Source organism: Macaca fascicularis, chromosome 19, assembly GCF_037993035.2.
Source record: "Macaca fascicularis isolate 582-1 chromosome 19, T2T-MFA8v1.1".
NCBI lineage: Eukaryota > Metazoa > Chordata > Mammalia > Primates > Cercopithecidae > Macaca > Macaca fascicularis.
Window position 1 is genome coordinate 46,254,485 of NC_088393.1, and position 17,587 is coordinate 46,272,071.

General features: G+C 53.2%; 1 protein-coding gene across 1 annotated transcript; it reads left to right on the forward strand.

Moving 5' to 3' along the window:
- The first annotated feature begins 12,275 nt into the window (after positions 1-12,275).
- Positions 12,276-17,194, forward strand: NCCRP1 (NCCRP1, F-box associated domain containing). The gene is made up of 6 exons (XM_015441690.4): positions 12,276-12,631; positions 13,357-13,419; positions 13,506-13,557; positions 14,507-14,602; positions 15,666-15,804; positions 15,936-17,194. Exons 1-6 carry the CDS (start codon positions 12,295-12,297, stop codon positions 16,074-16,076), a joined length of 828 nt encoding a protein of 275 aa, XP_015297176.1. The 5' UTR covers positions 12,276-12,294; the 3' UTR covers positions 16,077-17,194.
- The last annotated feature ends 393 nt before the right edge of the window (positions 17,195-17,587 follow it).

Sequence of the window (17,587 nt, forward strand, 5' to 3'; positions counted from 1 at the left end):
GAGCCACGCTTGGGGACTGCTGGATTATATGAAAGTGAATTCTCTGTTCCCTCCTCTCCCTGGACCTCCCTCCCTCCCTTCCTTCCTTTCAAATGGGAGTCTCGCTCTGTCACCCAGGCTGGAGTGCAGTGGCAAGACCTTGGCTCACCGCAACCTCTGCCTCCTGGGTTCAAGCAATTCTCCTGCCTCAGCCTCCTGAGTAGCTGGGATTACAGGCACGAGCCACCATGCCTGGCTAATTTTTGTATTTTTAGTAGAGACGAGGTTTCATCATGTTGGCCAGGCTGGTTTCGAACTCCTGACCTCAAGTGATCTGCCCGCCTCAGCCTCCAAAGTGGTGGGATTACAGGCGTGAGCCACCGCACCCAGCCTCTTCCTGCATCTTTATCTCTGCCTTCCTTTGTCTCTCTCTCTTTCATTCTCCTGCTTAGTCTTTTTCATTATTTGAACAGGTGGCCCAAGCCCATGGTACAAAATTTAAAAGATCCCAAAGGGAATAAATGGGAAAATCAGCCTCCCTCCCACCTTACTTCCCTCCCCATCCCCAGCCTCTCAGTTCCGCTCCTCAGAGGCAGCCACTGATAACAAGTTTCTTGTGCTTCCTTCCAGAAATGTCTGCATGTACCAGGAAATACTTACATGCATATACAGATGTGTATTTTCCTTCATACAGATGTTAGCATAATGGGCCAGGCATGGTGGCTCACGCCTGTACTCCCAGCATTTTGGGAGGCTGAGGCAGGTGAATCACCTGGAGTCAGGAGTTCAAGACCAGCCTGACCAACATGATAAAACCCCGTCTCTACTAAAAGTACAAAAATTAGCCGGGCATGGTGGCTTGTGCCTGTAATCCCAGCTACTTGGGAGGCTGAGGAGGAGAATCACTTGAACCCAGGAGGCGGAGCTTGCAGTGAGCCAAGATTGCGCCATTGCACTCCAGCCTGGGCAACAGAGCAAGACTCTGTCTAAAAAAAAAAAAAAAAGCTGAATGTTGGTATAATGGACACATCCCTTTGCCCCTTACTTTTTCCTACTTAACAATGTATCTTGGTGGTTATTCCCTGCTGGTACATAAAAAGCAATTTTGATCCTGTTAGTGGCTGTGTAATATTCCATTGAACAGAGGAACCATGAATCATGGGAACAGCCACTGTCACTGGACATTTAGGGGGCTTGGAGTTGTTTGGTGTTTTTTATTTTATTTTGTTTTTTATTTTATTTTGAGACAAGGTCTCACTCACTGTCGCCCAGGCTGGAGTGCAGTGGCACAATCTCAGCTCACTGCAACTTCCGCCTCCTGGGCTCAAGTGATTCTTCCACCTCAGCCTCTCAAGTAGCTGGGATTACCGGTGTGCGCCACCATGCCTGATTAATTTTTTAATTTTATTTTATTTTTATTTATTTTTTTGAGACGGAGTCTCGCTCTGTCGCCCAGGCTGGAGTGCAGTGGCACGATCTCAGCTCACTGCAAGCTCCGCCTCCCAGGTTCATGCCATTCTCCTGCCTCAGCCTCCCAAGTAGCTGGGACTACAGGCACCTGCTACCATGCCCGGCTAATTTTTTGTATTTTTACTAGAGACGGGGTTTCACCATGTTAGCCAGGATGGTCTTGATCTCCTGACCTCGTGATCCATCGGCCTCAGCCTCTCAAAGTGCTGGGATTACAGGTGTGAGACACCGTGCCTGGCCAATTTTTTAATTTCTTGTAGAGATGGGGTTTCACCATGTTGCCCAGGCCTTTCTGGAACTCTTGAGCTCAAGTGATCCTCCCGTCTTGGCCTCCCAAAGTGTTGGGATTCCAGGGGCCCTCTCTTCCTGTTTTCTGGCTCTTTGTGTATCTTTTTGCTCTCTCTGCCTCTCCCTGTCCACACTCTTCCCTCCTCCCACCCAACCTCAGTCCTGCCTCTCTGTCGCCCCCTGCAGCGTGAAGCGGGCTCACTGCCCCTCCACCTCACACACCTCTGATTTGTATCTGGGGCAGGCAGCACCCACCCCAGCTCACCTTTCTCCTACCCCTGCCCCTTCCCAACCTGGCTGCGCTTTCCGACCCTCCACAGCCCTGATGCAGAGCCCAGGATCTGCTACCCCAGCCCCAGGTGCCCACCCTCCAGGACCCCTGCCCTTCCCCTCTACCAGCAGGCTTGGCCACGGGACACGCTGACTCCTGGGGGTGACGGGTTTTGCAGCAGGTGTGGTGGGAGCTAGGCTCGGGCAGGTTGGAAGCGGTGCCTCGGCTGGGTCAGAGCCTCTTCCTCCTGCCGCCCAGCTGGGCCTTCCTGCCCTCCCTGCCCAGCAAGCAGAGCAACGTCATGTCAGCCCTGAGCTGGGGACAAACAGACCTGCCCAAGGCCCTGCCCTGGTGAGGATGACATTCGGGCAGGGTGAGAGATTGTGACCCAGTGAACACAGCCACAGGCGCAGATGTGTTTACAAAGCATGCTGAATGCAAGAAAGGACCAACGGGGTGTGATGGGGAATAGCAGGGGAGGGGAATTTTCCTGGCCTGGGGACGGCCCAGCTCTCTTTCTTTGTACCAGTAGAGAACAATCATCAAGCCATCTTGTTAGGCAGGAAAAAGCAAGAAGGGCGTGTGCCTTATGACAAGATGACTTGTTTCATTTTGTTTTGTTGAGACAGTCTCTGTCACCCAGGCTGGAGTGCAGTGGCGCGATCTTGGCTCACTGTAGCCTCGACCTCCCAGGTTCAAGCGATCCTCCCACCTCAGCCTCCCAAGTAGGTGGAACCACAGGCACGTCCCACCATGCCTGGCAATTTTTTTTTGGTAGAGACAGGGATTTTGCTGTGTTGCCCAGGCTGGTCTCAAACTCCTGAGCTCAAGCCATCCTCCCACCTCAGCCTCCGAAAGTGCTGTAATTGCAGGCACTGAGCCAGGCTGTTTTTTTTTGTTTTGTTTTGTTTTGTTGAGACGGAGTCTCACTCTGTCACCCAGGCTGGAGTGCAGTAGTGCAGTCTCAGCTCACTGCAACCCCTGCCTCACAGACTCAAACGATTCTCCTGCCTCAGCCTCCTGAGTAGCTGGTATTACAGGCACGCACCACCACACCTGGCTAATTTTTGTGTTTTTGGTAGAAACGGGGTTTCGCCATGTTGGCCAGGCTGGTCTTGAACTCCTGACCTCCAGTGATCCACCTGCCTCACCCTCCCAAAGTGCCAGGATTACAGGTGTGAGCCATGGCGCCAGGCCATCGGCTGGTTTTTATTTCATCCAGTTCCCTGGTTATCGACAAGGTGATACTTCCCAGATTTTCATCTCAGCCCCGACCCCTCTCTCAACTCCAGCCCGTACATCCAGTTGTCCTGGCATCGCCCCTGTGGATACCTCGTTCTTCACATATATGCATGGAGTACTTGATTTCCCAAGAACCCCCTCAAAGAGCTGCCTCATTCTCTGTCTGACCTCATCTCCCCTTCATTCCCTTCACCCCACACTGGCCTCCCTGCAATTCCCCAACCCACCAAGCTCCGTCCCACCTCAAGGCCTTTGCACTGACCGTTTCCTCTCCCAGAATGCTCCTCTCCCAGGCCTTTGTGCAGCCAGTTCCTTCCCCTTCTTCAGGTCTCTGCTCAAATATCACCTCCTCCGAGAAGCCCTCCCTGACCACCCCAACTAGGCAAGGCTTCTACCTGCTCTTCTCTGCCCTGACAGCCCATTCTTCACCTTCAAGGCACTTAGTGCTGTTTGTCAATTAACTAGTTACTTGTTGACTTGTAACTGATTGACATCCCTTTCCCTACAAGGCTGCAAGCCCTGTGACAGGAATGGCATCTGTTCTTTCACCACATTACACCCCAGTGCATAGGGCTTGACCACTGAAAGCATCTCATAAACATCTGTTGAAAGAACAGGTTGTAGGAAGGGGAATGAGAGGCTCCGGCCATTGTTTGCGTTATAAAAATTATACTTTTTACCAGCCTGGGCAGCATAGCGAGACCCCCATCTCTACAAAACATTTAAAAATTAACTGGGCATGGTGGTGTGTGCCAGTGATCCCAGCCTGAGGTGGGAGAATCACTTGAGCCCAGGAGGTTGAGGTTACAGTGAGCTATGATGGAGCCACTGCACTCCAGCCTAGGTGACAGAGAGAAACCCTGTCTCAAAAAAAAAAAATTACACTTAGGCGGGGTGCAGTGCCTAATGCCTGTAATCCCAGCACTTTGGGAGGCCACGGCAGGTGGATCACCTGAGATCAGGAGTTGAGACCAGCCTGGGCAACATGGTGAAACCTCGTCTCTAGTAAAAATACATAATAAATTATCTGGATGTGGTGTCGCATGCCTGTAATCCTAATCCCAGTTACTGGGGAGGCTGAGGCAGGAGAATGGCTTGAACTTAAGAGGCGGAGGTTGTAGTGAGCCGAGATTGCACCACTGCACTCCAACCTGGGCAACAGAGCAAGACTCCATCTAAAAAAAAAAAAAATTACACTTAAAAGTGTAATACTTAGGCTGGGTGCGGTGGCTTATGCCTGTAATCTCAGCACTTTGGTAGGCTGAGGTGAGCAGATCGCTTGAGGTCAGGAGTTTGAGACCAGCCTGGCCAACATGGTGAAACCCCATCTCTACTAAAAATACAAAAATTAGCTGGGTGTGGTGACAGGTGCCTGTAATCCCAGCTACTTGGGAGGCTGAGATGGAGAATCACTCAAACCCGAGAGGTGGAGGTTGCAGTGAGCCAAGGTCACTCCACTGCACTCCAGTCTGGGAGACGGAGCAAGACTCCAACTCGGGGCCGGGGGGGAAGTGTAATACTTAAAAGAAGTAATACACGTAAGTGATACCAAATCCAAAAGGTTCAAAGGACATAGAGTACAAAGTCATTGCCCCCCCCTTGCCTGTCTCAGCCACCACCAGATCTCACCCCCAGAGTCTCCTTCTGGAAGAGATCTGACAAATCCTCATTTTTTATGTGTGTGTATATATATATATATGTGTGTGTATATATATATATATATATATATGTATTTTCTTCTTCTTCAGCATCCATTTTGAAGCATAAGACCCACTGTTCCATATCTTGCTTTTCTTTTCTTTTTTTTTTTTTTTTGAGACAGAGTCTCGCTCTGTCGCCCAGTCTGCAGTGCAGTGGTGCAATCTCCGCTCACTGCAAGCTCCGCCTCCCAGGTTCACGCCATTCTCCTGCCTCAGCCTCCTGAGTAGCTAGGACTACAGGCGCCCACCACCATGCCCGGCTAATTTTTTGTATTTTTAGTAGATACGGGTTTCACCGTGTTAGCAGGGATGGTCTCGATCTCCTGACCTCATGATCCGCCCACCTCGGCCTCCCAAAGTGCTGGGATTACAGGCGTGAGCCACCGCGCCTGGCTATATCTTGCTTTTCTACTTAATAACTGCCTTGTAGATATTTCTTTATCAGCAACATAGAGAGAATTGCCATACTGTTTTTGTTTTGTTTCTTACTGAGGTATAATTTACATACAATAAAATACGCCCATTTTAACTCTACAGTTTGCTGAGTTTTGACAAATGTATACACCCATATAATGACAACTGCAATTAAAATGGAACTTTCTCATCAGCCCACAGCATTCACTCTTGCGCCTTTTTGCAGTTAAGCCCCACCAGCCTCCTGAAATTACAGACCTGCTATCTTTGATTCTAGATTAGTTTTGCTTTTTCCAGAACTTTATGTAACTGGAATCACATAGTCGGTACTTTTATGTCTCGCTTCTTTCTTTCGTTTTTCTTTATTTTTCTTTTATTCATTTATTTACTTCGAATCAGAGTTTCACTCTGTTGCCCAGACTGGAGTACAGTGGCGCAATTTAGGCTCACAGAAACCTCCGCCTCCCAAGTTCAAGTGCTTCTCGTGCCTCAGCTCCCGGGTGGCTGAGATTACAGGCGTGCACCAACGCCCGGCTAATTTTTGTATTGTTAGTAGAGACGGGGTTTCACCATGTTGGCCTGACTGGTCTCAAACTCCTGAGCTCAGGTGATCCACCCTCCTTGGCCTCCCAGAGTGTTGGGATTACAGGCGTGAGCCACTGCACCCGGCTTTCTTTTTTCTTTATGCTCTAAAATCTATCGCTGGCCAGGCCTAGTGGCTCACACCTATAATCCCAGCACTTTGGGAAGTCGAGGCAGGAGTATCTCTTGAGCCGGGGAGTGTGAGACCAGCATGGGAACACAGTGAGACCCCCATCACTACAAAAAATTTAAAAATTGTAAAATAAATAAATAAAATGTATCGTTGTATTGCCTGGCTTCTTTCATTCATCAAAATGTGTTTGAGAGTCATTGGTGTTTTGTGTGTACCCATAGATCTTCCCTGGGCCAGGTGTGGTGGCTCACACCTGTAATCTAACACTTTGGTAGGCCGAGGAGGGAGGATTGCTTGAGCTCAGGAGTTCGAGGCCAGCCTGGGCAACATGAGGAGACCCCTGTCTCTACCCAAAAAATACACAAATTAGTTGGGCTTGGTGGTGTGTGTCTGTGGTCCCAGCTACTTGGGAGGCTGAAGCAGGAGGATCGCTTGAGCCCAGGAGATGGAGGTTGCAGTGAGCCTAGATTGTGCCCCTGGACTTCAGCCTGGGAGACAGAGCCAGACCCCGTCTCAAAAAGAATAAAATAAAAAAATAAAAAATAGGTCACTCCTCTCTTTGTTGAGGGGTGCTCCATTGTGGTCATTCCGGTTTGCTTATGCACCTACCCATTGCTGGGCACGTAGGTCCCCCTCAGCTTGCAGCTATTATGAAAAAGTACCATGACCAGGTCTCTGTGTGGATGATGTTTCATTTCTCTCGGCTAAATACTTCAGAGCAGGGTCACCGGGTCGTAGGGTGTGAGTGTGTTTGGTTTCATAAGAAATTGTTGGCAGAGCAGGGGGGCTCATGCCTGTAATCCCAACACTTTGGGAGGCCAGGTCAGGAGTTCGAGACCATCCTGGCTAACACGGTGAAACCCCCTCTCTACTAAAAATACAAAAAAATTAGCTGGATGTGGCGGCGCACACCTGTAATCTCAGCTACTCAGGAGGCTGAGGCAAGAGAATCGCTTGAACCCGGGAGGCGGAAGTTGCAGTGAGCCAAGATCACGCCACTGCACGCCAGCCTGGGTGACAGAGTGAGACTCCGTCTTAAAAAAAAAAGGAAAAAAAAAAAGAAAAAAAATTGTTCAATCCTTTTCCTAAGTGGTCACACCACTGCTCGTGCTTTCTGCAATTCATGATACACGAGACCTGGCTTTGGGGAAGAGGGCCTGTGTTGGTCACCCAGGTCTTGCCGTATTTGGGAAATACCGTGTGAGGGGCTGAGCCCCCATATTAGGACATTTACCGCCCCCCTGGTGGAGAGAGGGGGAAGTTTGGGACTCACTGTTAGAATGCACTTCGGAAGGCCGAGGCTGCAGTGAGCTGTGATCAGCATCACTGCACTCCGGCCTGGGCAACAGAGAAAGATCCTGTCTCAAAAAATAATAATAACAATGCACCTGGCTTTGCAGGGCCCCGCTGTGGCCCTGGATCCCTCAGATTGGAGTAAAAGGGTTTCTCATGGATTCTGGGGCCCATCACGATGACTGAAGCAGACTCCTTGGAAACACGCATTTTTCAGAGGCTCCTTGGGTGAATCTGATAGGACCTGCCCTAAAGTTTAGGAACCGCTGAGTTTGGGAACCACAAAAGCCCTAAGATGCAAGAGAACAGGTCCTGGAGGCAGAGACCAGTAACCCAGGACCTTGGATGCTGGCCAAAGAGCTGGAATTTTCTCCTGAGGGCACTGGGGAGTCATGGAGGGCTTAAGTGGGGGAGTGACGCATTTCAGGCTTTAGTCCAACCCCTGTGGCTGTCATGTGTATCAGTGTGTGTGGAACAGATGTGGGCAAGGCACCCAGAAAGAAGATCATGTGAAAACCACAGCCAGGCTAGGGGTAGGCAGGAAGGGATGTGAATCTCTGTAGACTCCAGTTTTCTTTATTTTTATTTATTATTATTTTTTCAATTCTTTTTTTCTTTTCTTTTTTTTTTTTTTTTTTTTTGAGACAGTCTCGCTCTGTTGCCCAGGCTGGAGTGCAATGGTGCCATGTTGGTTCACTGCAACCTCCACCTCCCCAGTTCAAGTGATTCTCCTCAGTAGCTGGGATTACAGGCATGCACCACCACGCCTGGTTAATTTTTTTGTATTTTTAGTAGAGATGGGGTTTCACCATGTTGGCCAGGCTGGTCTCAAACTCCTGACCTCAAGTGATCTGCCTGCCTCAGCCTCCCAAAAGTTCTGGGATTACAGGTGTGAGCCACCAAGCCTGGCGTATTATTATTGTTTTTTGAGATAGGGTCTCGCTCCATCACCCAGGCTGCAGTGCAGTGACAGCGCCATCTCAGATCACTGTGACCTCTACCTCCCGGGCTCAAACAATCCTCCTGCCTCAGTTTCCCAAGTAGCTGGGACTACAGGCATGTGCCACCACCCCGGCTAATGCAGTCTCACCATGTTGCCCAGGCTGGTATCCAACTCCTAGGCTCAAGTGATCTGCCTACCTTGGCTTCCCAAAGTGCTGGGATTACAGGCACAAGCTACCGCATCCAGCCACTCTACAGACTCCTGGCTGCCCTTCTGCCTTAGTTGCCTCCAGCTCCCAGCCACTCCCCGCCTTGGTGTCTGACCTGGGCACAGCTCTGACTCCACTCACCAGATACCCCTCCTTCTCCTCCTCCTCCCCCATGGCAATGATGGTTCTCAGGCAGGGTGGGCGGGCAGCCAGGACGAGGGCGTGGGTTTGTGTGCATGTGGTGGTTGGGGGAGTGTCTGGTTGTGCGTGTGTCGTGGGCTCTGCCAGTGTTTGCCTGGGAATCTGCTGGGGAACTTCCAGGTGCAGTATTTGTTGATCTGCTCCCTCCCCTGGTTTTTCCCCACCCCCCAGGTACTGGGTAATTCCCAACTTTCCAGGGCAGTCACTTCACCTCTGTTGCCTCAGTTCCCTGATCTGTCAGTAGAGATACAATTACCAGTTCCCACCTCTGCTGGGTTGTGAGGTTCAAAGAGTCCAAGACTCAATAAATGTAACCATCATCTCCTGCTTGCTTCTGTGTGAGACTGTTTCTTCCCAGGGGCGATTTTTTTGGTTTGTTTTTTTGTTTGTTTGTTTATGAGATGGAGTCTTGCTCTGTTGCCCAGACTGGAGTACAGTATCACGATCTCAGCTCACTGCAACCTCTGCCTCCCGGGTTCAAGCAATTCTCCTGCCTCAGCCTCCCAAGTAGCTGGGACTACAGGCGCCTGCCACTGCACCTGGCTAATTTTTTTTTTTTTTTTTTTAGTAGAGACGGGGTTTCACCATGTTGGCCAGGCTGGTCTTGAACTCCTGACCTCAAGTGATCCACCTGCCTCAGCCTCCCAAAGTGCTAAGATTACAGGTGTGAGCCACTGCGCGTGGCCTGTTTTTGTTTTTTGTTTCTTTGAGACAGGGTCTCATTCTGTCACCCAGGCTAGAATGCAGTGTCTCGATCTCAGCTCACTGCAACTTTGAGCTCTTGGGCTCAAGCGATCCTCCCACCTCAGCCTCCCAAGTAGCTGGGACCACAAGTGTGTTCCACCACACCAAGATAATTTATTAATTTTTTGGTAGAGATGGGGTCTTTCCATGCTGCCCCAGCTGGTTTCAAACTCGTGGGCTCAAGTGATCCTCCCGCCTCGGCCTCCCAAACTGTTAGATTACAGATGTGAGCTACCTCACCCAGCCCTTGGGGACAATTTGAATCTGTGTCTCTGTGTATGTTCTCTAAGCTTCTGTATGCCAGTCTGTCTAACTCGTTGTATACCAGCTGTGCAACCTTGGGTGAGTTACTAGACCTCTCTGTGCCTTGTTTCTTCATCACAAAATGGGCATGACTTCCTAGTCATGTCTGCTTCCTAGGGTGGATGTGGAGACTGAATTAATTGCCTAATTAATTACCTAAGTCCATTGCACATAATGGACTTAGTGCAATGCCTGGCATGCGGGCAGCCTCAATTACATGATCATCATCACTGGGGCATGACTTATGTCTCCCACCCCCCAAGTGTCTGTGAGTGTCTGAGCACGTGGGGCAGGAAGTGCCTGTGGAAGCATGTGGAGTTATCTGGGACTCTATGGCACCCGGCCTGGGAAGGCGGCCTCTGTTTCCTCATCTGTAAAATGGGAATAATGATAGCATCCCTCACAGGGTTGTTGTAGTGGAAAGACCTGTCCCAGAGGACATCTGCCAGCACACAGCTGCACACACACGTTTGCTGTTACTTTTCCTTTACCTATAAAATGCCAATCATAGTAGCACCCATCTTGTCTTTGTAGGAGAATGAAATGAACTTAGAAGCACTCAGTAGAAAGCTCTCACCGTTCGGTGGCTCACGCAAGTAATCCCAGCACTTTGGGAGGCTGAGGCAGGTGGATCACTTGAGATCAGGAGTTTGAAACCAGTCTGACCAACAGAGTGAAACCCCCGTCTCTACTAAAAATACAAAATTAGCTGGGCATGGTGGCGGGTGCCTGTAATCCCAGCTACTCGGGAGGCTGAGGCAGGAGAATCACTTGAACCTGGGAGGAGGTGGCAGTTGCAGTGAGGTGAGATCACACCACTGCACTCCAGCCTGGGTGACAGAGTGAGACTCCATTTCAAAAACAAAAAAAAGGAAGAAAGAAAAAGGAAGAAAGGAAGGAAGGGAGGGAGGGAGGGAGGGAAGGAGGGAGGGAGGGAGGGAGGGAGGGAAAGAAAGAAATAAAGAGAAAGAAAGAAAAAGAAAGAAAGAAAGAAAGAAAGGAAGGAAGGAAGGAAGGAAGGAAGGAAGGAAGGAAGGAAGGAAGGAAGGAAGGAAGGAGAAAGAAAGAAGAGAGAAAGAAAGAGAAAGAAAGAAAAAGAGAAAGAGAAAGAAAGCGCTCACTGGTGAATGATACTGATCATCAGCTCAGTGCTGAGCTTACCTGGGCCAGGTAGAGGGATGTGGCCATGGGCAGGAAATGCCTGTGGGCATCTGGCTCTACAGGTTCCTCTGCCACTCCACTTCCTCCACACCTGACCTCCTGTCCCCACCTGAGCCCCATCCCTTGCTCCCACCTCCTCGTGACCTCTGATGGAGGAGGCTTCTGCAGCCACCCACCCCAGTCCCAAGCAGGGGTGCAGGCCCCCAGAACCCCTAGTTGGGATCACTGCTTCCCTCTTGCTGCCATCTTTGTTCCTCCCTGGGGTCCCCCATCTCTGAGGCTCCTCATCTCTGGTTTTGGGTGTCTCTCTGCTCTCCCCACCTTGGTTTTCTGGACAGAATGTGTCAGGGCCCCAAGGGGGTGTCCCAGGTAAGGACAGAGAAGGAAGTGGCAGAGGCAGGACCTCCCCTTTGCACCCCAGCTCATCCATCCGCTCCCCCTCTGCAGAGTGGGAAGGGGGAGGAGGGGGCGTCTTCGTTAATTAGCCTCTTAATCCTGCCATGCTAGATCTTAATGAGGTGCACGGGCCCATTAGACAGTCCGGAGCCCTGGCATTAGCGCATTTGTCACATGCTCTGTCAGGCCCACGCTGGGTCCTCAGCTGGCCCTGGGAAAATTGGGGCAGGAAGTCTGGGGACCTAAGAAGGGGCCTGGTGCCTGGACTCCTGGGTCTGAGGGAGGAGGGTCTGGTGCCTGGACTCCAGGGTCTGAGGGAAGAGGAATTGGAGACCTGGACCCCTGGGTCTGAAGGAGGAGGGGCTGGGGATCTGGACCCCTGGGTCTGAAGGAGGAGGGGCTGGGGATCTGGACCCCTGGGTCTGAGGGAAGAGGGGCTGGTGCCTGGACTCCTGGGTCTGAAGGGGGAGGGACTGGGGAACCCGACCCCTGGGTCTGAGGGAGGAGGGGCTGGGGACCTGGACTCTTGGGTCTAAGGGAGGAGGGGCTGGAGACCTGGACTCTTGGGTCTGAGGGAGGAGGGGCTGGAGACCTGGACTCCTGGGTCTGAGGGAGGAGGGGCTGGAGACCTGGACTCCTGGGTCTGAGGGAGGAGGGGCTGGGGATCTGGACTCCTGGGTCTGAGGGAGGAGGGGCTGGGGATCTGGACTCCTGGGTCTGAGGGAGGAGGGGCTGGAGACCTGGACTCCTGGGTCTGACGGAGGAGGGGCTGGGAGCCTGGACTCCTGGGTCTGAGGGAGGAGGGGCTGGGGATCTGGACTCCTGGGTCTGAGGGAGGAGGGTCCGAGGGACAAGATCCTCCCCCGACACGCCCCTCTCTTAAATGCCAGCCGGGGTGCCCTGCCCCTTCCCGCTCCCAGTTAACCCCAGCCCTGCGAAACAGGGACAGTCGTGCAGCCTCGAGGGATGGAGGAGGTGCGTGAGGGACGCGCGCTCGGTGGCGGGATGGAAGCCGATGGGCCCGCGAGCCCGCAGGAGCTGCCTCCCTCGCCACGGTCGCCGTCACCGCCGCCGTCGCCCCCACCACTGCCCTCACCGCCGTCGCTGCCATCGCCCGCGGCCCCGGAGGCCCCCGAGCTCCCCGAGCCAGAGCAGCCGTCCGAGGTTCACGCCCGGCAGCTGCTGCTGGAGGAGTGGGGGCCGCTGAGCGGGGGCCTGGAGCTGCCCCCTCGCCTCACCTGGAAGCTGCTCCTGCTACGGCGGCCGCTCTACCGCAACCTGCTGCGCTCGCCCAATCCCGAAGGTGCGCAGGGCCCCGAGCAGCCGGGAGGCACCACCCTGACCGTCTGTCTCTTCCTCTTTTCCTCTCTGTTTCCTTATCTCTCTGGCTCTTTGTCTCTCACTGTCTCTGCATTTCTCTGCATCCCTCTGTCTCCTTTTCTGTCATTGTGCCTCTCCTTTTTGCCCCTGTCTCTCTGTCGTGTCTCTCACCTACCTCTCTCACACCTCTCCCTCACACCTCTCTCTCTCTCTTTCTCTCTTCCTCTCTCTCTCCCCCTCTGCCTATGTTTCTGTCTCTTGAGACGGAGTCTTGCTGTCGCCCAGGCTGGAGTGCAGTGGTGCAATCTCGGCTCACTGCAACCTCTGCCTCCCAGGCTCAAGCAATTCTCCTGCCTCAGTCTCCCGAGTAGCTGGGATTACAGGCATGCACCACCATGCCTGGGTAATTTTTGTATTTTCAGTAGAGTCAGGGTTTCGCCATGTTGGCCAGCCTGGGCTGGTTTCAAACTCTTGGCCTGTCTGTTTCTCTGGATTCTTCTCTCTGTCCCTCTGTCTCTGTCTCACCACACCCCGCTTACCCCCCGGCATCGCCCTCTCCCCGGAGCCCTGACTCACTCATCCCTGCCGGGCTTCCCTGACCTGGCACAGATTCCTGCCCTTCCAGTGTGTAGCCTTGTGGGTAGGGAGGGATGAGGCAGTGGAAGGTGGAGGGGCTGCCCAGAGGCTCCACTCACCTGTCCATTTCAGGCATCAACATTTATGAGCCAGCACCCCCTACTGGTCCCACCCAGCGACCCCTGGAGACTCTGGGTAAGTGCTTGGAGGGCTGGGTTGCTGAAGGTGGGGAGGGTCCTCCAGTGTTGGCGTGTTCTAACCCTTTGCTCCCCAACCTGCAGGCAATTTCCGTGGTTGGTACATTAGAACCGAAAAGCTTCAGCAGAACCAAAGGTGAGTCGCCGGGGCTGGTGTGGCCTACACTCCATTCCCTGCTCCACCCTTCCTGGCTGTAAGAACTGGAGAAACTGACTTAGCCTCTCTAGACCTCCATTTCCCACTCTGTAAACAGGGTTAGCATAAGAGAGAATGCCTGTAAAACACACAGCCTAGGGCTCGGCCAGGTCTGGCTAGCACCAGTCAATAGCAGCTATTATTGGTTTTTGGTTTTTGTTTTTAAGACGAAGTCTCACTCTGTTGCCCAGACTGGAGTGCAGTGGCGCAATCTCAGCTCACTGCAACCTCTGCCTCCCAGGTTCAAGCAATTCTCCTGCCTCAGCCTCCTGAGTAGCTAGGATTACAGGTGTGCACCACCATGCCCGGCTCATTTTGTATTTTTAGTAGAGACGGCGTTTCACCATGTTGGCCAGGTTGGTCTCGAACTCCTGACCTCAAGTGATCTGCCTGCCTCAGCGTCCCAAAGTGCTCGGATTACAGGCGTGACCCACCGCGCCTGGCTATTCTTGTTGTTGTTGTAATTATTCTAAGGCTCTTTCCCTGGGAGGGGAAGAGTCACCCCAGGCCACCCCCTGTCCTCCATGAAACAGAGCCTTGCTCCTGCGCAGTAGATGAGCTGGTGTGACTCGGAGGCTCAGGGTCACACAGGCCAGGGTTGGGATCCTGGCTCTGCCACATGCTTGCTGCTTGACCTCGGACACGTCTCCATCCTCAGCCTCGGGTTCCTCGTCTGTAGCATGGGGTTCAGGATGCATTGCCCTCAGAGGGGCCCATGGGGACTGAGACTGGAAGGTGCTGAGGGAGCACCCCAAATGTGGGGACCCAAGCTATCCCTAAGAAAGCGCTAAGACACGGCTTCCTGCTCCCTGGAGCCAGGCCGACCGGGGAGATCCCCGAGGATCCTGGCAGATCGCAGACCCCGCCTCTCCCGGCCCTTGTTTCACAGCTGGACAGTGAAGCAGCAGTGTGTGGACCTTCTGGCCGAGGGCCTGTGGGAGGAGCTGCTGGATGACGAACAACCAGACATTACGGTCATGGACTGGTGCGTGCCCCTGCCCTGCCAGCCTGACCCCGTGATCACACAGGGCTGCCCAGAGCACGAGCCTTACGCTGAGCTCCCCTTGCTCTCAGCCCCTCACCAAGACCCTCCTGGTGCTGCAGGGTTCTGCCCTGCCCACCTCCCTGGCCCCTTCTGTTTGAGTCTTTCTGATTTTGAAATGTGCCAGGGGGTTACTGAGGCTGACCCTTATTTCTTTTCTTTTCTTTTTTTTTTTTTTTTTTTTTTTGAGACAGAGTCTTACTCTGTCGCCCATGCTGAACTGCAGTGGTGCCATCTCGGCTGACTGCTACCTCTGCCTCTCAGGTTTAAGTGATTCTCCTGCTTCAGCTTCCCAAGTAACTGGCACCACAGGCACGTGCCACCACACCCAGCTAATTTCTGTATTTTTAGTGGAGACATGGTTTCACCATGTTGCCCAGGCTGGTCTCGAACTCCTGACCTCAAGTGATCTGCCCGCCTCAGCCTCCCAAAGTGCTGGGATTATAGGCATAAGCCACCATGCCCGGCCTATTCTTTATTTCTTAAAAGCCTGTCACCCTCTATTCTCAAGACAAATTCCGTCTCATTCCTTAGGAGTCACTTACACGTGGCTCCACCAGGAAGCCTTCCCTGATCACCCCTCAGCTGGGTCAGGTGCATTTGCTCCAGTGCCCTGTGCCCCCCATCCCAGTCCCAACCTCTCTGTGCCCCCAATTCCGGCCCCAACCCCTCTGCCTGGGTCCCCGATTCTGGCCCCAACCCCTCTGCCTGGGTCCCCCCATCCTGGCCCTGACCCCTCTGCCCGTGCTCCCCATCCCAACCCTGGCCGTTCCTGGCTGTCATGTTTGGTGGCATGCCAGCCTCCCTCACTGGACTGTGAATCCCGTGTGGACGGGGCATGGGGCTGTCTTGGTCACTGCTATGCTGCCAGCACCACCCAGCTCAGGGCTGTGCACGGCGTGGGTAGCAGCATGTGTGTTGAACGGGGAACGGGGAACGGGTCCAGGGGCTGGGGCTGGGTAGCTGAGACTGCAGTGGCAGCTGAAGGCCTTGACCCCGCCTGCAGGTTTGAGGACAGCCGGCTGGATGCCTGCGTCTACGAACTGCACGTCTGGCTCCTGGCAGCCGACCGCCGCTCCGTCATCGCTCAGCACCACGTGGCCCCCCGAACTTCTGGGAGAGGACCCCCTGGCCGCTGGGTCCAGGTGAGACTCTCAGCCCTGGGGCCCTAAACCCCAGACGTGTGTTCTTATCCCAAGACCTCACAGAGGGAGGAGAGCAGGTCCACGGGTCCTCGAAAAGGGCTCCTCCCTAACCCCAGGTGCTGTCACCACAGGTGTCCCACGTATTCCGCCATTATGGTCCTGGTGTGCGCTTCATCCACTTCCTGCACAAGGCCAAGAACCGCATGGAGCCTGGTGGGCTGCGGCGGACACGTGTGACTGACTCCTCCGTGTCTGTGCAGCTCCGGGAGTGACTGGCTGGCTCCTCTGTCCTGACCCCACAGCATCTCCCTGAGCTTTAGAAGCCCCTAACTCTTAGCCACCTCTTAGGACCCTTATTCCTCCCTGGCCCTTGGCTTCTCTCTTGATGGACAGCTTCCACACCCTTAAGCGGTGGACTCCAGCATTTTCCCGGCACTCTCTGAGCCCCGTGAGGGCAGAGCCACTCCTTGTAAATTCAGTGCCTGACAGATGCTCTGGCACAGATGCTCCGTAGATCTCTGTTGAGTGAATGCATAGACACCTGTGCTCAAGGATGCTGAGGGCTGGTCTCTGCTTCTTTGAACTTCACTGAAACTGAATGCTCACTGCTGTGTTGCCAGCACCACCCAGCCCAGGGCTGTGAGCAGAGTGGCAGTGAATGTCTGTTGAAGGGGGAATGGAGCCATTCATTTCACTCAGTTCCTGTCCCATTTAACTGCCCCTGATCCTTGATCTTCCATTACCTTCACACCCCGGGGTCCTTCTGAACTGACCTTGACCTCTGATCTCTTCACATATCTCCCCTTAGCATCTCTACTTACCTACTCTCTCTTTTTTTTTTTTTGAGATGGAGTCTCACTCTGTCGCCCAGGCTGAAGTGCAGTGACACAATCTTGGCTCACTGCAATTTCCACCTCCCAGGTTCAAGTGATTCTCCTGCCTCAGCCTCTCAAGTAGGGATTACAGGTGTCCACCACCACGCCCACTAATTTTTGTATTTTTAGTAGAGACGGGGTTTCACCATGTTGGCTAGGCTGGTCTCAAACTCCTGACCTCAAGTGATCCACCCACCTTGGCCTTCCAAAGTGCTGGGATTGCAGACGTGAGTCACTGCGCCTGGCCATTCCATATCTCTTAAGTCTCAGAATTTCCTCTAGCTCCCTCCAGGTGTCTGCAGTTGTCGTCCCCTCAAAGCTGTCCCACACTCTCCTCCGAAGACCCTTTGTGTATCTTCTCCAGCTACCGCAGACCCCCCAAACCCAGGCATCCATCAAAGTCCCTCATTCATGAGGGTGTGGGGACACAGACTGTGACCAGAACAGAAATATGAAAATGTGAATGACAGTGTCCCCCGTGTGTGGAATGTGGGGATTAAAAGCATTTATCAACCACTAAGTCCTGATCTGATCACTTGCAGATCCCAGCCCTAGCCCAGGGCTGGGTCCTAGAAGGCCCGCACCCTGCTGTCCCCTGCAGGAACCATGGAGGGAGTCCGAAGGCCCCCTGGGAGGCCAGAAATGGCTCAAGGAGGAGTTTTTTGCTTGTGTGTTTGCTTTGAGACAGAGTCTCGCTCTGTTGCCCAGGCTGGAGCACAGTGGCACGATCTCGGCTCGCTGCAACCTCTACCTCCCAGGTTCAAGTGATTTCCGGCTAATGTTTGTATTTTCAGTAGAGATGGGGTTTCACCATGTTTGCCAGGCTGGCCTCCAACTCTTGAGCTCAGGTGATCCGCCCACCTCAGCCTCCCAAAGTGCTAGGATTACAGGCCTGAGCCACCACACCA